We start from the raw sequence: 18,816 nt of genomic DNA, 5'->3' as shown, positions 1-18,816 counted from the left end.
AGAATTTTTGAGTTCCTCTATTAGTATTTGGTAAACTTGGCTATGGGATCAGAGAAGGCAAATGGTAGGAGTTATGCTGAATTGAAGATTAACCAGGTTAAAATGATGGAAAGTCAAGGAAGAGATTAGAAATGGGTATTAATAGGTATTAATGAAATGGCTAACCATGGAGCTAATCTTGCATAGGGTATAAGGTAAAGAGGATAGTGAGGTAAAAGCAGTATCTCTGAGATCTCACAAATTCCCCTCCAAATAATCTCAAAATAACAGTTCAAGATCAATTGTGGAGCAGCAGAACCAACTAAATATTGGGATAGAGCAATTTTCTACCTCAAGGAAACAGAAAAGTATTAGGAAAAGTCTATTTCACTGTTGGAAAACAGAGTGCAGGCATACCTCAACAGGTGAAAGTGGGTCTTGGGGTTGATTGAATAGAATGAGAGAACTTCCAGAATTCTCAGCCTACAGATCATATAAAAGTTCGCCTAATGGTCAGAAGGAGATTATAGGGCACCCTTTGCTGACATTGGTTATAGGGAGGACTCTGTGGCATTGCCCATACACAGTTTCTGGTTGCAGAATCACAGTGTATGAAAGTTCAAAGTTACTAGAGAGTGTGACCACAGGGGACTAGGAATCTTGGTCATAGTTCCAGTGTAGAAAAAGATGCTTGTGCCCACTCAGGATAAGAATACAGTCCAGAAGAGCAGCAATCATACCTCATCCTAGATAATATAACCTTGGAAAAACTATAAACTTACAGATCCCCAAAATTTGCTCTGGAAAGAGCAGCAGGAAAAAACAAACAAACAAAACTGAAGATCTGGACAGTTCCCTCATCCACCCAAGAAGCAGAGCCTCCAATTTTAAGAAATAGACTATGAAAATGAACAAAGAGAAAACAAAACAAACAAAACAAAGAACCTGACCATAGATTCTCAGCAATACAATGAACCAAGACAATTTCAAAGGGCTTGTAATAAAAAATGTTATCCACAAATTGCACCACCCTAGCTGGTACCCTAAAGCATACTTTTTAAAGTCTTTCTTTACTTTTTTATTTTGTCTATATTCTTTCATAAAATGACTAATATGGAAATATGTTTTGCATAACTGCATCTGCATAACCTATATCAAATTGTTTGCTTTCTGAATGAGGAGGGTGGAGAGGAAGGAAGGAATTTAGAACTTAACATTTTTTGGATGAGTGTTAAAATTGATTTAACACATAATTCAAAAAAACAATTTTTAAATAAGGTAAATGCACTGAAAAAATAATGAGGATTTAAACAGAAAGAGTAAAAAGAAAATATTATAGATGAGGGATTTGAGAGCTCAAGAAAATCTTGATAGAGCATTTTAATGAAGGTCATAGGAGCAGAAGAAACATTGATATTAAAGTCTTGGAGAATAATGAAATGGGAAGAAATGATAAAGAAAACAAAACAACAAACAAAAAAGCAAGCTCCAAAATCATAGAGAAAGTCTAATACCTTACAGATAGATACAGATATACAAATTATATCAAGATAGAGAAGAAGGGAATGGCTTAGTGGGAAGTATGGAGTTAGCCAAAGGGGAAAATGTTATTTAGCTAGAAATTTTTTAAAGTAATAAAGTGGAAGATAAACATCCCCTTCCCCCAAAAAAGTACTGAGAATATTACCTTGACAAAGAATGATGCTGCCAACTTTGGTGCATCATTTTTTTTTAATTCAAGAAAAAAGCTATTAACTTTAAAATTAATGTCTCTGACAATATAAATAAACACATGGGTATCAATTAGTTTGGAATAGAAGGCATATGTGTTATGTGTATTCTTGCATTTATATGTGGATGGACAGATTGGTGATAGAGAAATAGAATAGTAAATCATGTAATTAATAGGCATCTAGCTTCATTGTCAAGAAGACTGTGGTCTTGAGGAAGTCATTTAACTATCAGTGATCTAGGCAATGCTAAAGTCTAAGTGATTCTCATTTGTTTTGATTGGCAGAGTTTCTCACTGGAGTTTCCCTTATCAATGAAATCAAAGGTCTAGATTAAAATATTAGATATAGTTAGCTAGCTAGAGCAATAATTCAATTTCTTGCTTGCATAATTAGAGGATTTAATTGCTTGCACAGTTAGAAGAGATTCCAATTTATAGCTTCCTAATTTGTTTTCTCATATTGAAGTCCGAAAAGTGTTTTGTGTGGCCCATGTGTTTTAAATGAAAAATCATGTCCTAGTGGATAGAGGAATGGACTTTGAGTTTAGAGGAGCTGGGATTAAGGCACATTTTGGAATTTTCTAGTTGTGTGATCCTGAACAAGTCAGCTCACATCTTTGAATGTTGCTTTTGTCATTTCATGAAGGGGGATATGAGATACAGAATGTAAAGCATTTTTTTAAATGTTATATGAACTCAAATGTCAGCTATTATTATTTAAGCATTTGAACCACAGTGGACTTTATTGTACTCTAGTATACTAAACTCCATATTTTATCAACTAAATGAAAGATCAAATAAATGAAATCATGACTTTCTAATAAAGACAAATTCAATTTTTTTCTATAACTAAAATATTTTGATTTCATTTCCATAAAGAAAGAACTATACATTAATACAATGGCTTTAGACAATCTCCCTTAACTTGATAATGTTTTAATTACTTTATTAGTCATAAAAAATACACTGTGTATTAATATCACACATGGGGAAACTAAAATTACAGCAAGCTGTTTTCCAGTCACAAGGAGTATTAGAAATGCCCTAGTAAAATAAATTATTTTAAGTTTGGCATATTCATAAAATATTTTAAATTTGAGACCAAAACTTTTGCCTATTATAAAATATTGCAGATTGTATCTATTTTCCTACATTTTTATTTTCTTGAAACTTACAGAATAATCTTGAGATGATCTGGTATATTAGGAAGAACATTGGATTTGGAGTAAAGAGCACCTGATTGCAAAGCTCAGTTCTGTTACTTGCAACCTGTATGAGGTCACTTGATGAATCAGGACCTCAGTTTTCTTAACTGTAAATGAGGGAAGTAAAACAGATGACCCACTATAGGCAGTTAAGTTAGAAGTCCCTACTTTAATTTAGTCTTCAATTGTTAAAAAATGATGAATCAAAAGAAAACAGGACAAGTCACATGACAAATCACCTATGGTACCATTAATGCCCATATTATTTTTAGACAATAAATTGTAGGTGATAGGTTTCTTGAAAACTGATGCAAGATCGTACTCCAAAATTATCCTTCCCAGTGAGTAACTAAAAAATGGTCCTAGGATGGGCTGGATGTCTTTTGTCTGAGGAACACCTTGATAAATAAGAGGCTCATCCTTCAATTAGCTGAAGGGGGAAGGATTTTTTAGTCCCAGAAATGTATGAGACAATTCTGATTTATATTGGTGGTTACATTACCTGCAGGGATGAAATTTTAGATCCCTAAAGCATTTACTGTACTTTTGAAACTATGTATCTGAGATACCCTTAATGATTTTCCCAGGGTGAATAAGAACAAAATAGCAAAGGAAGAGTGACTTATTTATCTTACTAAATTAGCCTATAAAGGAACATTTAGCCACAATGTAATTTATGAGCTGCTGTAATCTGGTCATAAATTTATTCTAGAAAAGTAACAGATATATATATATATATATTTAAAGTATAAAGTATATGAAATCATTTTCAACTTATCTTTATAGTGCATAGAGTGATAGATTTGGAGTCAGAAAAAAATTTGAATTCAAATCTTGCTTAAGATAGTAATTGTGTGACTCGCAAATTAAGCTCTCAAATTCAACTTCTTTATTTAGAAAAAGGAAATAACAATACTTCCCTCTCTGGGTTGTGAATATCAAATGAGATGACATAGGCAAAATACTTTGTAAATCTTAAAGGGGCTATATACATGCTACTAATTATTATTTTTCACTCTTCCCTTCCCCCAAATAAAGACTGAAAAAAATGATTCAAATCAGCAGAGAAGTAAATAGAAGTATATATTTTTTCTGAAAAATATAGATAATTAAGGTTTAAAATGGCTCAGAAGGACTGCATTATAGAAGTTAACTTTGTTTGCTTTTTCCACATTTTCAAGTCCCATAGAATTTAATTGATTTGTGAATATATAACCAGAGTGATCACCATGACTTAAAAGAAACCTTTAATTTTACACTTTGAAGTGGTATTATTTGAGGCAACTGAACTCAAGAACATAGTAGTCTTGATTTAGAAACAGAAGAGCTTCCTCTAGTCCAAAGTCCTTACTTCACAAATAAGGAAATTGAAGGCTAGATGGTCATTTTCCAAATTACCTCAACAATAAATGTATGAACTAAGATTCAACAATAATGCCTCAGACTCCAAATCCAGAACTTTCTTCACTCTATTTCTTACAGAGTCAGGAGAATCATATTATAAAAAATTGGTACATATGGGGAAATATAACTTTTTTGGAAAAGGTTAAATATAAATCAATTCTTTAATTGTAACTGTTTCAGAATCTTGCTACTCTAGGGAAACCAACAGTCTATCATTTTCATTTATTTATTTCTTTGTTTGTTTATGCATTCATTCATTCACTCATTTATTTATTTACATAAAGGAAAACATTATAACTATTTTCTCTCAAGTTTGCCTTACCTTGATTTGTATTTTAGGTAAATATAGATTTTTGATATAATTTTGCCAAGTGAGCTATCCCTATATAAATGATGACAGATTTGGAAGTTATCTGTCAACCTAGAAGATTTTTACAATCTAATCACAGAGTATGAAATAAACATGACTGGTGTCTCTCAAGCACTTCATTTACCCAAAAGATTACAAATTACTTTTACCCCTAAATAAATATCTAGAAGGAAATAATGACAAATTAGCATTAGTTCAGCAAAAATCTCTATTGTTTTAGAAATTCTGCCACTCTAATGTGTTTGGCATTAGCTGTCAATACAAAGGAAAGGAGATACAACACTTTCATTTTGCTTTTCAATCATGTTCAACACTTCCTTTTATTAATGAGAGAGAGATTTTGATGCCTTTATTTAGCTGTAAGAAGAGGTATTCTTCCTCTGGAATGTGATACAAGAACACCTTAGGAGTTCTTAAAAATGTTTTAATTCTCTATTTTTAAACAAATCTTTCACTCTTTCCTATTGGAAGCTTTACATCTTTCATTTCAGTTGAATTTCTTGACTTTTGTTTTTTATCTTATTTGTCATCAAGAGCAAGACTTTTCTGAGTATGTACCATATCTACCTCTTTAATTATAAGCCCCAGGAAGGTAGAGATAAAATTGAATTGAAACTTTATGTACCCTCAAAAGTCATTGGGTATCCAGTGAAGAGGAAAGAGAAAAAAAGAAAGAAAAAAGAAGGCAGGAAGGAAGGCAGGCAGGAAGAAGGAAGGCAGGAAGGAAGGCAGGAAGGAAGGCAGGAAGGAAGGCAGGCAGGCAGGAAGGAAGGAAGGAAGGAAGGAAGGAAGGAAGGAAGGAAGGAAGGAAGGAAGGAAGGAAGGAAAGAAGGAAGGAAGGAAGGAAAGAAAGAAAAAGAAGAGACAGAGACACAGAGAAAGGATGAAAGAAATTTACAGAACTGAATTGAATTAGTTTTCATTTAGAAGTCAGTAGATATTGATTATCATTAAGCATTGGACCTTGTACTTAAATCAAGAATGATATTTCCTTCATGAGAATTTCAACTTTTTTCCTCATCTAAATGGTATTTTGCTTTTTTAAAAACTTTTCTAAGAGATATAATGGAATATCATTGCTAGGCTTTCTAAGATTCACTTTGGCTATATGAAAACATGAGGAAAGAAAAATTAGAATACATTTGGAAAGATAGAAAGAAGAGTGGGAACTTCACATATGCAGTTTAGAAAAAACTATTTCCAAAAATGAAATATTTTGCTAAAAATTTAAATGGAACACAACTTAGTAGTATAAATTATATTTCTTTTGCATTTTATTTGGCCCATTTGTACAGTAAAGGGCATAAGTACTTGTTGATTGAATAAATGATTAATAGAACCATTGGTAAAGGAAGGATGAATTTTTTAAGTAACTTATTCTATCCTATAATTTTTAGAATTATTTTAATGGAAAATACTAAGTTATTGCATTTATTTTTTTCCAAAAATGACTAAAAAGACCATGCAAATAGTTATTTCTTTGAATAATAATAGGTAATATTTATAGTGTTATGTACCAGATACTGTGCTGTGATATAATTGTTATATTGTTAATGTTATTACTTCTGCAGCATAACTAAAATATCATATAAATATTTATGTAAATTAAATAAATTATGATAGTAAAAATAATAGCTACCATTTATATAGTCCTTACTTTGTGCCAGGTATTATGTTAAGAACTTTACAATTATCTCATTTGATCCTCACAACAATCCCAGAAAGTCAGTGCTGTTATTATCTCCATTTTGCAGATAAGAAAAATGATAAACAATGGTTAAGAGACCTATGTAGTGACATAGCTAAATGTATGAGATAATATTTGAACTCCTCTTAGAGACACCAGGCCCCAAGCACAGTACCACTTAGTTGTGGTCCCAAAAAGTTATGTTTTAAAACTTTATATAGTGAAAGGACTTCTTATCTTAGCATCATCAGATACATAAAATGGCACATGCTCTGCAGATGGATAAATTTCAAAGACATTTTAGGTTTTATGGAAAACAATGGAGACTATTAATAGGATTTTAAAATCAGTAAGTGTGGAAGGTTAGCACAGTGATGAACAGCACTTATCATGGAGAAAGTCCATAAAGATGCTAAATGGATGTTTCTAGGTACTATGTTATCCTGGGAAATGTTTGCCATTTGAAGCTTTTCCAATTCGAGAAAGTATGTTCTTTAACTGCCATGCCTTTAGTGATGTTTATTATATTCTTTTTCTATATGCATCTTTTATCAAATAGCTATGCCCATCTTTTGTGATTCCTACAAAGCAATGGTTCTCAAATTTTTAGGTTTCAGGACCCATTTACACCCCCAAATCATTGAGAGCTCCAAAGAGCTTTTGTGTATGTGGGATTTAAACATCAATGCTTACTTTATTAAAAATTGTTTAGCATAATTTTGAAATAAATTTATTTTAATTAATATTAATAAATTCATTACATGTTAACATAACTTTTGAAAATTAAAAATAGCTATATTTTCCAAAAAAAAAAAAACCCAAAAAACATAGTGTAGAGTAGCACTGCATTTCTCATATTTGTTTCTGCCTTCAATAACTTTACAATTTAGAAAATTGTTAGAAAAAATATTTCTGTAGGCAAATAATATTTTAATATATTTATAAAAAGAATCTTGATCTTGAAGAATGCCCTAATGATGTCTCTGATGCCCAGAAATCCACAGACCAAATTTTGAGAATTTTGCTCTCTGTAAAAATGATGCTTCTTTGCCTATATTGTTTTGGAATCAGATATTTGGCAAATGCTTAGTAACTGTCATGTACAATTCATTCTATATACATTATGACAGTAATAAGATCATAGACATTTTAAATACTTTGTAGGTACTATGAAATTAAATTAATTAATTTTAAAATATAAATTTCATTTCCTTCTAAGAAATTATATAATTTACTGTTAAGGACCACTTGCTAGTGGCTCCCATGTCACAACAATTTACAGTCATAAAACAATTTGTAATAATTTAAAATCCTCTTTATTATCCCTTTTCCCTCAACTTTTTTTTTATAACATGGTAGGAGGAGAAAAAATATCATTTGTCACTCCCTTGTCTCCCTTTAAGGATTTTTTAGCATTTCATTTTCTGGCATGAAAGTAATAATTTGAATATGTCAGCCTGCTCTTTTCTCCCCTCATTGGAGGGAAAAGGAAAATGGAGTGAGCAATTTAGAATTATAGGAGAGAGAAAAAGCACAAACAGAATTGAATATCATTATTCATATTTATTTTCCTTTAAAGATTATGGTTTAAAGCATCATTGCTGCAGGAACATGATCAAATGGCTACATATCCAGAAACTTCTTGCTTTAGGCCTATTGGCACAATCAGAGATGTACTAGACTTTCAAACACATATACTATGGAGTCTTATCCATCTTGTCCTCTGGTCAGACTTTACAGGGACAGCATAATTTTCAACAGTTTCAATTCTGCAATAGCAGAGGAGGAAGGGAAATAAGTAGGAGTTTGGTAAATAAAAGGCAATAACTCAGACTGAGTGCTAACTTGCTCTTTCTTCCCCTACTCTAAATAAGAAACAACAATTCTATTGGCTGTTTCTTTAAATGCCTGCCTAAATGTCCTTACCTGTAAAATTCCATGTGAAATCACATAATATACCATTTGTAAAATTTTCAGTGCAGTGGCTGACACTTAGTAGGAACTTAATAAGTGCTTGGTCACTCCCTTACTACAATGTGCTCCTTAATTTTACTGAAAATAAATCACCTTAAATATTATTTTTAAATTATTTTATCTAGATCATTCTGCTTCTAATTGTGAAATCCATTCCACTGTTAACACTAATATGTCTTTGCTAATGTTTTCTCTGTTTAGAACTTTAATGTTCTATTAAGACTATATTAATTTGAATTTTTAAAATTGTCTTCTAAGTATTTTCATTTTTTAAAATATTGGCATATATGTTCTTGAGATTGTAAAGTCATCAAAGGCCAGTATTTTGACTCAATTTCTATATATTTTCTACATTTTTCAGACAAAGATAATTGACTAAAGTAGACAAAAAAAAAAAAAAAAAAAAAAAGAAAGAAAAGCTATTAAAAACTGAACAAAACCAGGGAAGAGCCATTTCTCATGGATCTCCAGTTGAAAAAATTCTTTCTCAGATGGGTCAAGAAGTCTAAAAATGAATTGAATCCTTCATACCAGATTACTCCATCCCTTCCTCTCTTCATTTCCTGAATCTTTATAGATGCAAGTGTATCAGTATAAACCATACCAACACCATTATTTATAACTGGTGGTAAAACTTTATTATTCAAGTTTAGATGTAACAGACATCTTTGCTGCCTGAAGATTGTTTGCATAAGAAATACACCAAGAACATGTTGTGAGTAGAAATGAACATGCACTATGAAAACCAAAATAAAATAAAATTAAAATAAAATAAAATAAAATAAAAAATTCCATGTGTTGTGAGGACAGAACAATAATAGCCAACATTCTAAAGTTCAAATCAGGACTACAAATTGAGTTTTTTTTTTTTTTTTTTTTTTCTTAGCAACATGAAATCATTCCATATGAAAGACATTTCTGCTGGTGAATATTGCTGCAAGGTAAATTTACATTGGCATTTTGAGATGTTTCCCACCCCTATCCCACCCCACCCAATCATCTATGTTTTTGTCAAAAACAGTCCATTTTAAGCAATTTGGCATAGTATTAATATCAGTGTTAGTTGCCATGTTGGTAGCCATTAAAACTATGATTTTTTAATCAGCCTTGTAAAAGTTTTGCCTTTTTACAGTCTTCACTATAGACTGTATAGTAAGAATATTTACAGCTCATCTACAAAAGAAAATTAAAAAAGCAAATTCAAAAGTAAAACAACAAACCTAACCTGTTCTGGTCCTTGGGGGCTAAGGGTTTAAATAAGCCCTTAGCTACATAATACTACATGGCATTTGTGCTGTGTCTTGCAGCGAAGGACCTCAAAGTGCTTTCCAAATAAGAACTACATTATTACTATTATTAATAATGTATTTTATTTATTCATTTTTACCATTGTACAGTGGAGGAACCTGAGGCACACAGAGGTTGCAAGTGACTTGCTATAGGTCATTTAATGGAAGTGGAGTGAAACGGATGGAGGACAAAAAGTAAAGTCAAGATTTGTATTTTTGGATAATCAAAGGACATTTTCTCCAAAGAATATTTTTAAAATCCTACAATAAAATGATTTTTCCCCCTTTTCTCTGGGAGGAAGACATGGAATAGACATTTCTATCTTTCTTTTTCTAGAGTGTAACCCATGAGTATATGTAATCCAGTCATCATATGTGGGCTGATGTTGAATTCCCCATTTTCTCTATCAACTAGACAGATTCTGGCCTAACAAATGCCAGAATTCTTTATTATTATGAATGTCCATGCAAATTTCCCTGGATAATTTCTCAATGCTATGATCAGTATCAGGATCACATGTGTCAAGCATCCATGAAATAGCAATGGAAAACTGAAAGTAGGTTCCTTTTGGAGGAAGGAATCATACCTTCTATTTTAGTCAAAGTATTCATTGGGAAAAATAATACTGGACTTCCAAAGGACTCAATCTCTGTTTTTTTCAACTTTTCCTCATGTATAGTTGCATGATTATACCTACCTTTAATTAACATATTAGCATAATATTCAGTTTGAGTTTTACTTAGTGTTCTTTTATCTAATCCACAGCAGTCAGCAAGTTTCTGCCCACTTTGCTGACCAAAGGCATCTTTAGCTTTCAATGGGAACTTCATCTCAATGATAGGGAAAAATTGCTGTATCAAATCTTTAGGCCAAAGCCTGATTTATAAGATACAAATGACCAGCAGCCCTGCTTTGGTATCCCAACTTTCATCGTCCCCAAAGGTGGCAAATATTTCACTTCCCAGAAATAATTTATTGTTCACTGACTTAGCAGGCAAGCAGTTCAGAGGTCCCAAGACAGGTTACCTTGTGATAGTTTGCAGCCACACAGCAAGAGGCTAACAATTCTTTTATTTTATAGCAGTATTGATAATCTTCAATTAACTAAGAAAAATGTTTTTTTCCTCAGGCATTTAAAATATATACATATTTAATATTTTTGGAGCTGTAATTGCATTGGATCATAATAGATTATGTGCAGATGTGCAATCATTAACATAATGTGCTACCACAGGCTTCAACAAAGAGCTGTTAAGAGTAATATTTTTTTCCTTTTCATTAATATTACCTTAGAAAAGAATCCCCATGCTTGTTTTCTAAAATCTACCTTCACTAAAAGAGAACAGTTGAGAACAAAACATCACTATCTTAAGAGTAGACTTTTTAGAACATCTCAATATGTCATGTAGAGAAGACTGGGCAAACTATATTTCCCTCATTTGTATTACATAGTGATTGTGTTAACATGTAGAGTGCTATCCTTTTCTTGGACACTTACAGGCGCGTATCTCTCAAAACTTAATCTTCAGAGGTCTGCTGGCTGTAAACTATTTTTTCCATCCCAAGCAACAGTCAAAGTGTGGATTTATGTATGAGAAAGGAGGATAAAAAGGACAAGGGGAGAGAGAAGGACAGAAGTGGTCCATAATAAGTTTGACAAGAATCATTATTCAGAACACATAATTACTGAATATTCAGGACATACTAACAAAAGGTACTCTGCATAGGAATGTCCTTTGCCAAAGGGGACAAAATCTCTAAAAGAGCACCTTGGGATACTGAGAAAAAAGTCCTGTTTCAAAACAGACCATGAGGACAGTAATCCAAAGTAAGTTTATTCTGAAAGCTAAAAACAAACAAACAAAAACCTCACCAAGGTTTTTCTTACTGTTTCTTAAGATATGGAACAAAGATTTTGACAAGTAAAGGGAGGGGGGAAGAAAAGGGGTTACTTTTAGTGTCACCTTATATGTATCATTTTTAAAAATTTGGAAAAAAACAACAACTTTTTTTCAATATCCCATCTATCCCCTAAAAGCAATAACAAAAATAAGAATGAATGAGGTGTGTGGAATAAGATTCATCAAAGCAATGCTAACTAAAAAGTATACAGAAACTAGATTAAAGATAAATATCCTCAAGAATAGTTTAAAAAAAAAGAAAGATCTTCCATGTGCTGGTCATATCTACTGTATTTGTTGTGAGGAAGGAAAAAGGGATGGCAAGAAAGGCATGCATGGCTATATCGAGCAGCTTACATATGTCTAGCACACTAAAAAATAATTTTTTTCCAGGAATAGTTTCACACAAGTGAAAAAACTGTACTTGTAATACTGCCCCAATGAGTGAAAACCTCTGGCAGTGAGCTAGGTGTGAGCTGTCCAGAAATACTGTTGCTTGTAGGCTGCTAACATTATGCATGGCTTTTTATTATTTTCCTTAGAAAGCTTTGAATAAAATTTTGTCTGTTGGTTAGGACAGGTACTTTTCCTCTGGCACCCCCCAATTTTGTCTGTCTAGTTTTGAGATATGGGTATCAACATTCTATCAGAAAGAAAGTGATATGCCATCATTTGAATGCAGGTGCTAATTATGCCACTTCTTCCTTTCAGTTATGAAAATATTAGAGCTACGCGAGATGTAAGTGAGATAAGAATAGGACCCTTCACAATGAAACTCAAGCAGAGTACTTAGTCCTGATTTTTTTTTGAACATTTAAAAATGCAAAAATGAAAATGACAACATAATATTGGAAAGACATTTTAAATCCATTCACTGAAACATTCACAAACCAGTTGAGTAATCTAGGCCATCCAACTTGAAGAGATTAAGACCCTGCACTTTGGAAAAGAAAGGAACCCAAACAAAATGAAAAAAAAAAAAAAGCAACTGCATAATATTGTAAAAATGGAACACAATGCTACTACAGAATGCAATAAAAACATGGGTGCCGAGTAGTCCAATGGCACTTATCAAAATAATTTCTGAAATGTTTCATTTGAAACAGACAAAGCAATAAAAAGAGAATATATGTTTATCATTTTAAGCATAACAATGTGAGTTAAGAGCTTAAGAATTAAAAAAAAAAAAAAAAGTACTTGGAATGAATAGTGCTACCCTTTTTTTTTTTTCCTAAGTAGGCATAAAAATATTTTCATTTCCTTCTTATTTTCCATACCATTATATCAAGAAATTTCATTCATTTCATGTTACCGTTTACAACTTTAATGCACACACACACACAAAAAGAAGATATCTACTGCAATAGAAAGAGTTGCTTCATTACCTTGTTTGCTACATTTGCAAATGTAAACAGCGAGGCAGAGCCAGAACTGACTCTAATGCATGATGGAATATCTTTGTTGCATACGTACACTGTAGAAAATAATTATTCAATATGTCAGGCACCATTATTTGAAATGTAATACATTAATATTTACTAGAAAAATAAGTTTTTTTTCTATTTGTTCTCCCAACTTCTTTAATGAAATAAGTTAATCTGACAGTGCATCCAGTAGCTTGTAATATCTTCTACATCTCCGTGGCAAAATAATAATAACAACAATAATAATAAACTACTGGTTGGGACAATATAATGCAAATTATTAAAGTCAGTCCTTATACATCCTTGTAGCAAGCATTGAGGATCGTCTAACAGCACCTTTAACCAATTATTTAATGTTCAGTTATTGAGCCCTATTTCCCTGAGCAGTTATGCTGAGGAGCTTTCCCTTCATGGATAGTTTTACAAAGCCTTAAGTATTAAAAGTACTATGAGGACATACTTCTAAGAATTCTATTCAATGCTATTTAACTATACCTGGAAGAAGTCTTCTGAAGGGATTGACCAGTACATATACCAACTGTCAGTCTGTGGTAAAAGTAATCTTAGACTGCCTAACCACAAAGTTTTGAAAGTATATTTAACCAGGAAAAATAAATAAATACAGCAGGTTACCCTGTGGAGATAATGTTCTCTACAAATCAGGCCCATGATGTGATCTTATTATTCATCTAGCTGTTTGAACTGAAGGGATTCCTTTCATTATATTGTTCCAGGTGAGGTTAATGACCAAGTAGTGTCTAAGAAAAGAACTGGTTCTTCACCCGAGAAAAGAAAGGCCCAGGTAAAATCACTACGGAAGCTTTAAGGACAGTGTTTATAACAATGCATACACCTGAGCCCAACTTACCCCAAATTGCAAACTAAATAACTATTGAACATTTGGACATAGCTAATGGACATAAATATTATAAGCAGGCTAGCTGAAGACGTTTGCTCCCATCTCTATTTTTCCTTTGCTGCTTCTCCTCACACAAACCTAACCCCAACTTGCATTTTTGTGTTCAAATAAGACATTTTTTACCAATGAGGGCAGTTAGGGCACTTATTCACTATTCAACTTTTGCCATTCTGTTAGCTGCCCTGAAGAAAAGAAGATCTCTGAATATCTCTTTCATCCCTCTTTTATGCACAAGATTTTATGTTATCATAAAAAAAAAAAAAAATTAGGCCACTATTTCTGAGTTTCTCAACAAGTAATCAGGTCAGCCCCTTATTATGTCACCATTTTATATATACATGTATATGTATGTATTCACATACACTGCATACATGTACATAGATATATTTTGTTCATTCTGAACAGCCAGAATAACTGAGGTCTAGAGGTATTTCTCAGGGATATATATCATGGTACACTTTATCGAAGATACTTTTGCTTTATCAGGTTCCAAATATTAATTGCTATCATCTTCTTTTCCCATTGACCACTATTCATTTGACTTTTGAATCTTGGTAACCCACGCATCAAAAGAAAAGAAGGGGGAAAAAGGTAAATAATGAGGGATTTTATACTGGATAAGGTAGGCTCTATGAAGTGTTTTTATAGGTCTTCATAAGACATTACAAGCTATTGAATTCCCATCAAGAAAACCTATTTCTATTTAATTGTGCTAAGTGCTAAGGTTTTACTCTTTAGGTTTTCCATTTTTTTCGGCTTGTGCATTGTTCCTATGTAGGCCCCTCTGGATGTGAGTGGTGAAGTCATACTTGTCCGTGCAAAGATGCTGGCATATGCTGCACTGGAAAGGTCCACTGTCACCATGGCAACTCATATGCAAAGCATACATCACTTCATCCAGAAAGACAATGCCACAGTGCACACATTTTGTTGAAAGTTCATCTTGAGTACTTCTATCAACTTTCTCTGTTTTTACTACATTCAAGGGACCTTCATTTTTTACATTTGATGGAGCCTTAGTTTTTTCCTTGGAGGCACCATTTGCAGTTGGCCCAGGTCTGGAATGCTTGATCGCCAAATCTAGAGGAATGTCATTGTCTGATCCAACAGCTGAAAAATGAGGAGGCAGATTAAAGGTGGGATAAGGCACATAGTTTTGGCAAGGGTTTGGTAGGCCAGGCACATGACTCAAGTAGTGCGGATTCCCAGGAACTGACAGCTTATATTTACTCCAGAATCGCAGCCAATCTGCTTCACTCTGGAAGTCATTGTGTACAAATGGAAGTCCAAAAATTGGGTACTGGTACTTTTCAATAGGGCTTCCTGGTGGTGAATAATTTGGATGTTTCGCAGGTCTCATGTATTTTTCTATTGGACTGCCTCTCTCAGAACTTCCTTTACCTTCGGATACTGATGAACTATTTCCTGGGTCTCCAGTACTTTCCTGAGGACTTTTTATCTGAATGTGCAAAGGTTGCATCCTTTTGTGAATATCCAGAGTTTGGCTGACCAACATTGGCTGCTGAGCAGAATGGCTTTTAGTCAATGAACCCTGGGCCTCATATTTACTCAGGCTGGGGAGCTGAATTTCTCTCTGGTGACCTTCAGTTAAATGATCCTCTGACCTCCTCTCTAACGGGCTTCCATTGACTTGCTCCTCACCACTACCCCTCTGCTGTTTGTTTAGCTGCTCAGCCTGAAGTGCCTCTGGGTTAAGGCGCTTTCTCGTCCGTCTCCTAATGATCTGCTCACCGTTGTTCTGTTTGATGATGTTTAAAGGCCTGGGAGTCTGCATAGAACATATGTGTAATACACAAAGAAAAGGAAATACATTAAAATAGTGAAAATTTGTGTATAAATATAAACTATACATTGTCAAGTTGAAAAAGATTCACTAACTTGTCTTACTTTGACAAAAAGTAGAATTCATTTAAAAACAACACTAAGATGAACTTTTAACTTAATTTAAATGTCTAATATTATTGAAACACTAAGTATATTATCAATTTATTTTTAAATGATATTTATAAACTCTCTATTTTCCCCAGACTATCATTTAATGATACCAAAAAAAAAAAAAAAAAAAAAAAGCTTATTTAAAAATTACTTGTTGATGACTAAGGGAAATATTTCCCACCTTCAATTTTAGGTAGGATCTTTAAAAACTGGAAGATTATTTTTGAAACTGCTTGTCAAAGTTTTGGTACCTACAGATTTACATAATTTTACATCGAAATATGAAATCGTGTAATAACAACATATAAAATAAATCCCAACATTAGCAGGGTTAGAAAATAAAATATTTATATAGGAGATCAAAGCTTATTTGATGTTTCTATTTTAGACCACTAGGAGGTCTTCCTTCTTTCTTTTATTTTTCTTCCTATGTTGATGCAACATCTTAAAATCATTTAAGTGATATTACATATTAATACATAAAATGTTTATTTTCTATCATAGTTCTAAATCAAGGAAAAGAGATACTGAAATCAGATTAAAGAAATAAAATCAATTCAGTACCAAAGTTAAAGATCGTACAGCAATAGTAGGATGTACAATAAACTATTCAAGATATTATCATGCATTATTGATAAGAAAATTATTATACATATTAAGCAAATACATCAATAATTTTGAATTATTATTACCATTAACCAAGGAGTATTATTCTTAAGGAATCAGTTCAATGACCATTTATTAAGCACTTATCGTGTGGAATAACTCAAGTAACTTTCACTTCTGTGATTTTAATCTATTATCATAACCTCCTTAAAAGCTAAATAAGGCTAGATGGCATTCCCATTTTTACAGAGAAGGTAATTTAAGATCATATTGGGAGTACTGGAATAAAAATCAATCTTTTGATTCTCAGACTACTTTTTGAAGTAGATTTTGTTAGGAGGATATTCTATATGTTACAAAGTTATCAACATAGTGTCAATAAAAATGTAAATGAATAAATAAAGAGGCAGTTCATTGTGTACTTAGTCAAAATATCTGTTCTTCCTCTGTATTCTGTAATTCTATCACTTACCACATATATTTTATGTATTATTTTCATATGCACTTTTAGCAGGTATTCCTATTATGTGAACAAAGTCCATGGATGGCAATATAATCAATTTTCTATATATAGTAAAAAGCCAATCTTTGTCTGAAGTATAAAGTTGTAAAGTTTTCCTATAATCAGAATGTATTAATTGTGCCTGATAGCTTAGTCTGAAAATTCATAAATGCCATCTATTTTTTTAAAGGGAACTCTTCAATCCATACTAAGCCAAAGGGGAAAAAAAAATCAAATGAATAGTTTTTAATTTCCATTAAGAAAGCTATTGATATCAATAATTCAATATTGACTATGTTTAGAAATGTTTCAGCTTATATTCAGTTGTTTTGTTTTGTTTTTCTTTAATTTTTAGGGAAAAAGCACCTTTAAAGTGTTTTCACCAATGTCACAAAAGAATCTTGTAGGAAAAGAAAAGTTTGTAACCATACTCTTCAAGTTTTCATAGAAGGAAAAATCTTTGAGAGCTAAATTCCCACCTTTCTCATTTTAGAGATGAACAAATATATCCAGGAAGGTTCATGAACTTTTCTGAAAGCAGAGTGACTACCACATAGTAAGTATTTAATAAATATTTATTGACTGTCTAACTGACATTTATTTAAAACAATTGGAAGATATTTAAGACAATCAAGTTATAAAATGAAAGCCCTCTTCCCCTTGATTAAGTAGTGTTTATTTAATAATGTAATGGAAATTTTGTATCATTGTTATCAAGTGCCCTTCTCTTTATATTCCTTCCAACTTCTAACATTACTTGAAAACTATATCTTCGTAAATTCTATTACACTGTTAGTACCCTTATTGGTGATTATTCTTTTTAAATATTTCATTGCCAGGTACAGGCAATTGTTCTCTCAATAACCAATCATTTGACTAAATCTCTTTCTCCTGATTCTCTCTGTTGTCTTCTACAACTTCTTGGACACTCTCCAAAATTTTCTCATACTTTGGTATTTTGTTTAGACTTATTTTCTACTCTGTCTTCTCCCCTCATCCTTGATGGCCTTGGACATCTGTACTGATGATCCATTTAAAATCCTGCTTGCACATTTCTTTGAAGTCTTCAGCCTGTGTAACTTCCATACCCATTTTATTTCTGTAACCCATCACTGTGGCTTAATAGGATAATAATCAAAAGCCTAAAATTCTTAACTCTGAAATTCTTTCATTTTGACTCCAGGCATCTATAATTTTCTACCTTGTATGCACAACCACAGTGACTTTTTGTCCTGTGATAACTTTTTATTTTTCCATGGTCTTCTTTCCCTGCTATTTTTGACATGCTTCATATCTAAAAAGAGAATGTTCCCACTTCATCTCTGAATTCTATCTCTTTTTCAAAATTCAAATCATGAGCCAGCTTTGCCATAAAGCCTTCCTAGATACTTTATTCCATCTGAAAATTACTTTCCCAATCAAATTTCTCTTGGTATTTAGCCCAAATTATACCACAATATTTGACACATAAATGATACTTTATCTTAATATGTAAACTGACTGCTTTATCATGCTCTTTTTTGTACCATAATCATTTTTGTACTTGTCCTTTTTCACTATAATGCTGTTTTGTAAAAACATGGCCTATTTTTTACCTAGTATCTAGTATCCCTGTACCTTGTGTAGTTCCTAGAACATAGGCATTTAACAATAAATTTTAATTGAAATTATATTTTAAGTTAATAATTTGTGGGAAATGTATGTTTTTTATCTTTATTATTTTTTCTTTTATTTTTCCAATTTTACTATAAAATGAGAGAACATTATTTTGCCCCATATATATGACGAGATATAAAGGGATGTATAGGTATGTGTATGTGTTTTGAGAATTGAAGCCTTCAATATATGAGATCACTTAAATTATTAT

At 32.3% G+C, this 18,816-nt stretch overlaps 1 protein-coding gene across 6 annotated transcripts in view; it reads right to left on the bottom strand.

Moving 5' to 3' along the window:
- Positions 1–9,698: 9,698 nt before the first annotated feature.
- TRPS1 (transcriptional repressor GATA binding 1) overlaps positions 9,699–18,816 on the bottom strand; it is a 300,769-nt gene continuing 291,651 nt past the window's right edge. For all 6 annotated transcript variants that reach the window (XM_074266590.1, XM_074266630.1, XM_074266621.1 and 3 more), the window contains one exon: positions 9,699–15,674. In XM_074266590.1, coding sequence (XP_074122691.1) covers positions 14,613–15,674 — 1,062 coding nt within the window. In that variant the 3' untranslated portion in view covers positions 9,699–14,612. The remainder of the gene's footprint in view (positions 15,675–18,816) is intronic.

Source organism: Sminthopsis crassicaudata, chromosome 1 (genome assembly GCF_048593235.1).
Source record: "Sminthopsis crassicaudata isolate SCR6 chromosome 1, ASM4859323v1, whole genome shotgun sequence".
Lineage (NCBI taxonomy): Eukaryota > Metazoa > Chordata > Mammalia > Dasyuromorphia > Dasyuridae > Sminthopsis > Sminthopsis crassicaudata.
This window is presented reverse-complemented; position numbering and strand designations above follow the sequence as displayed.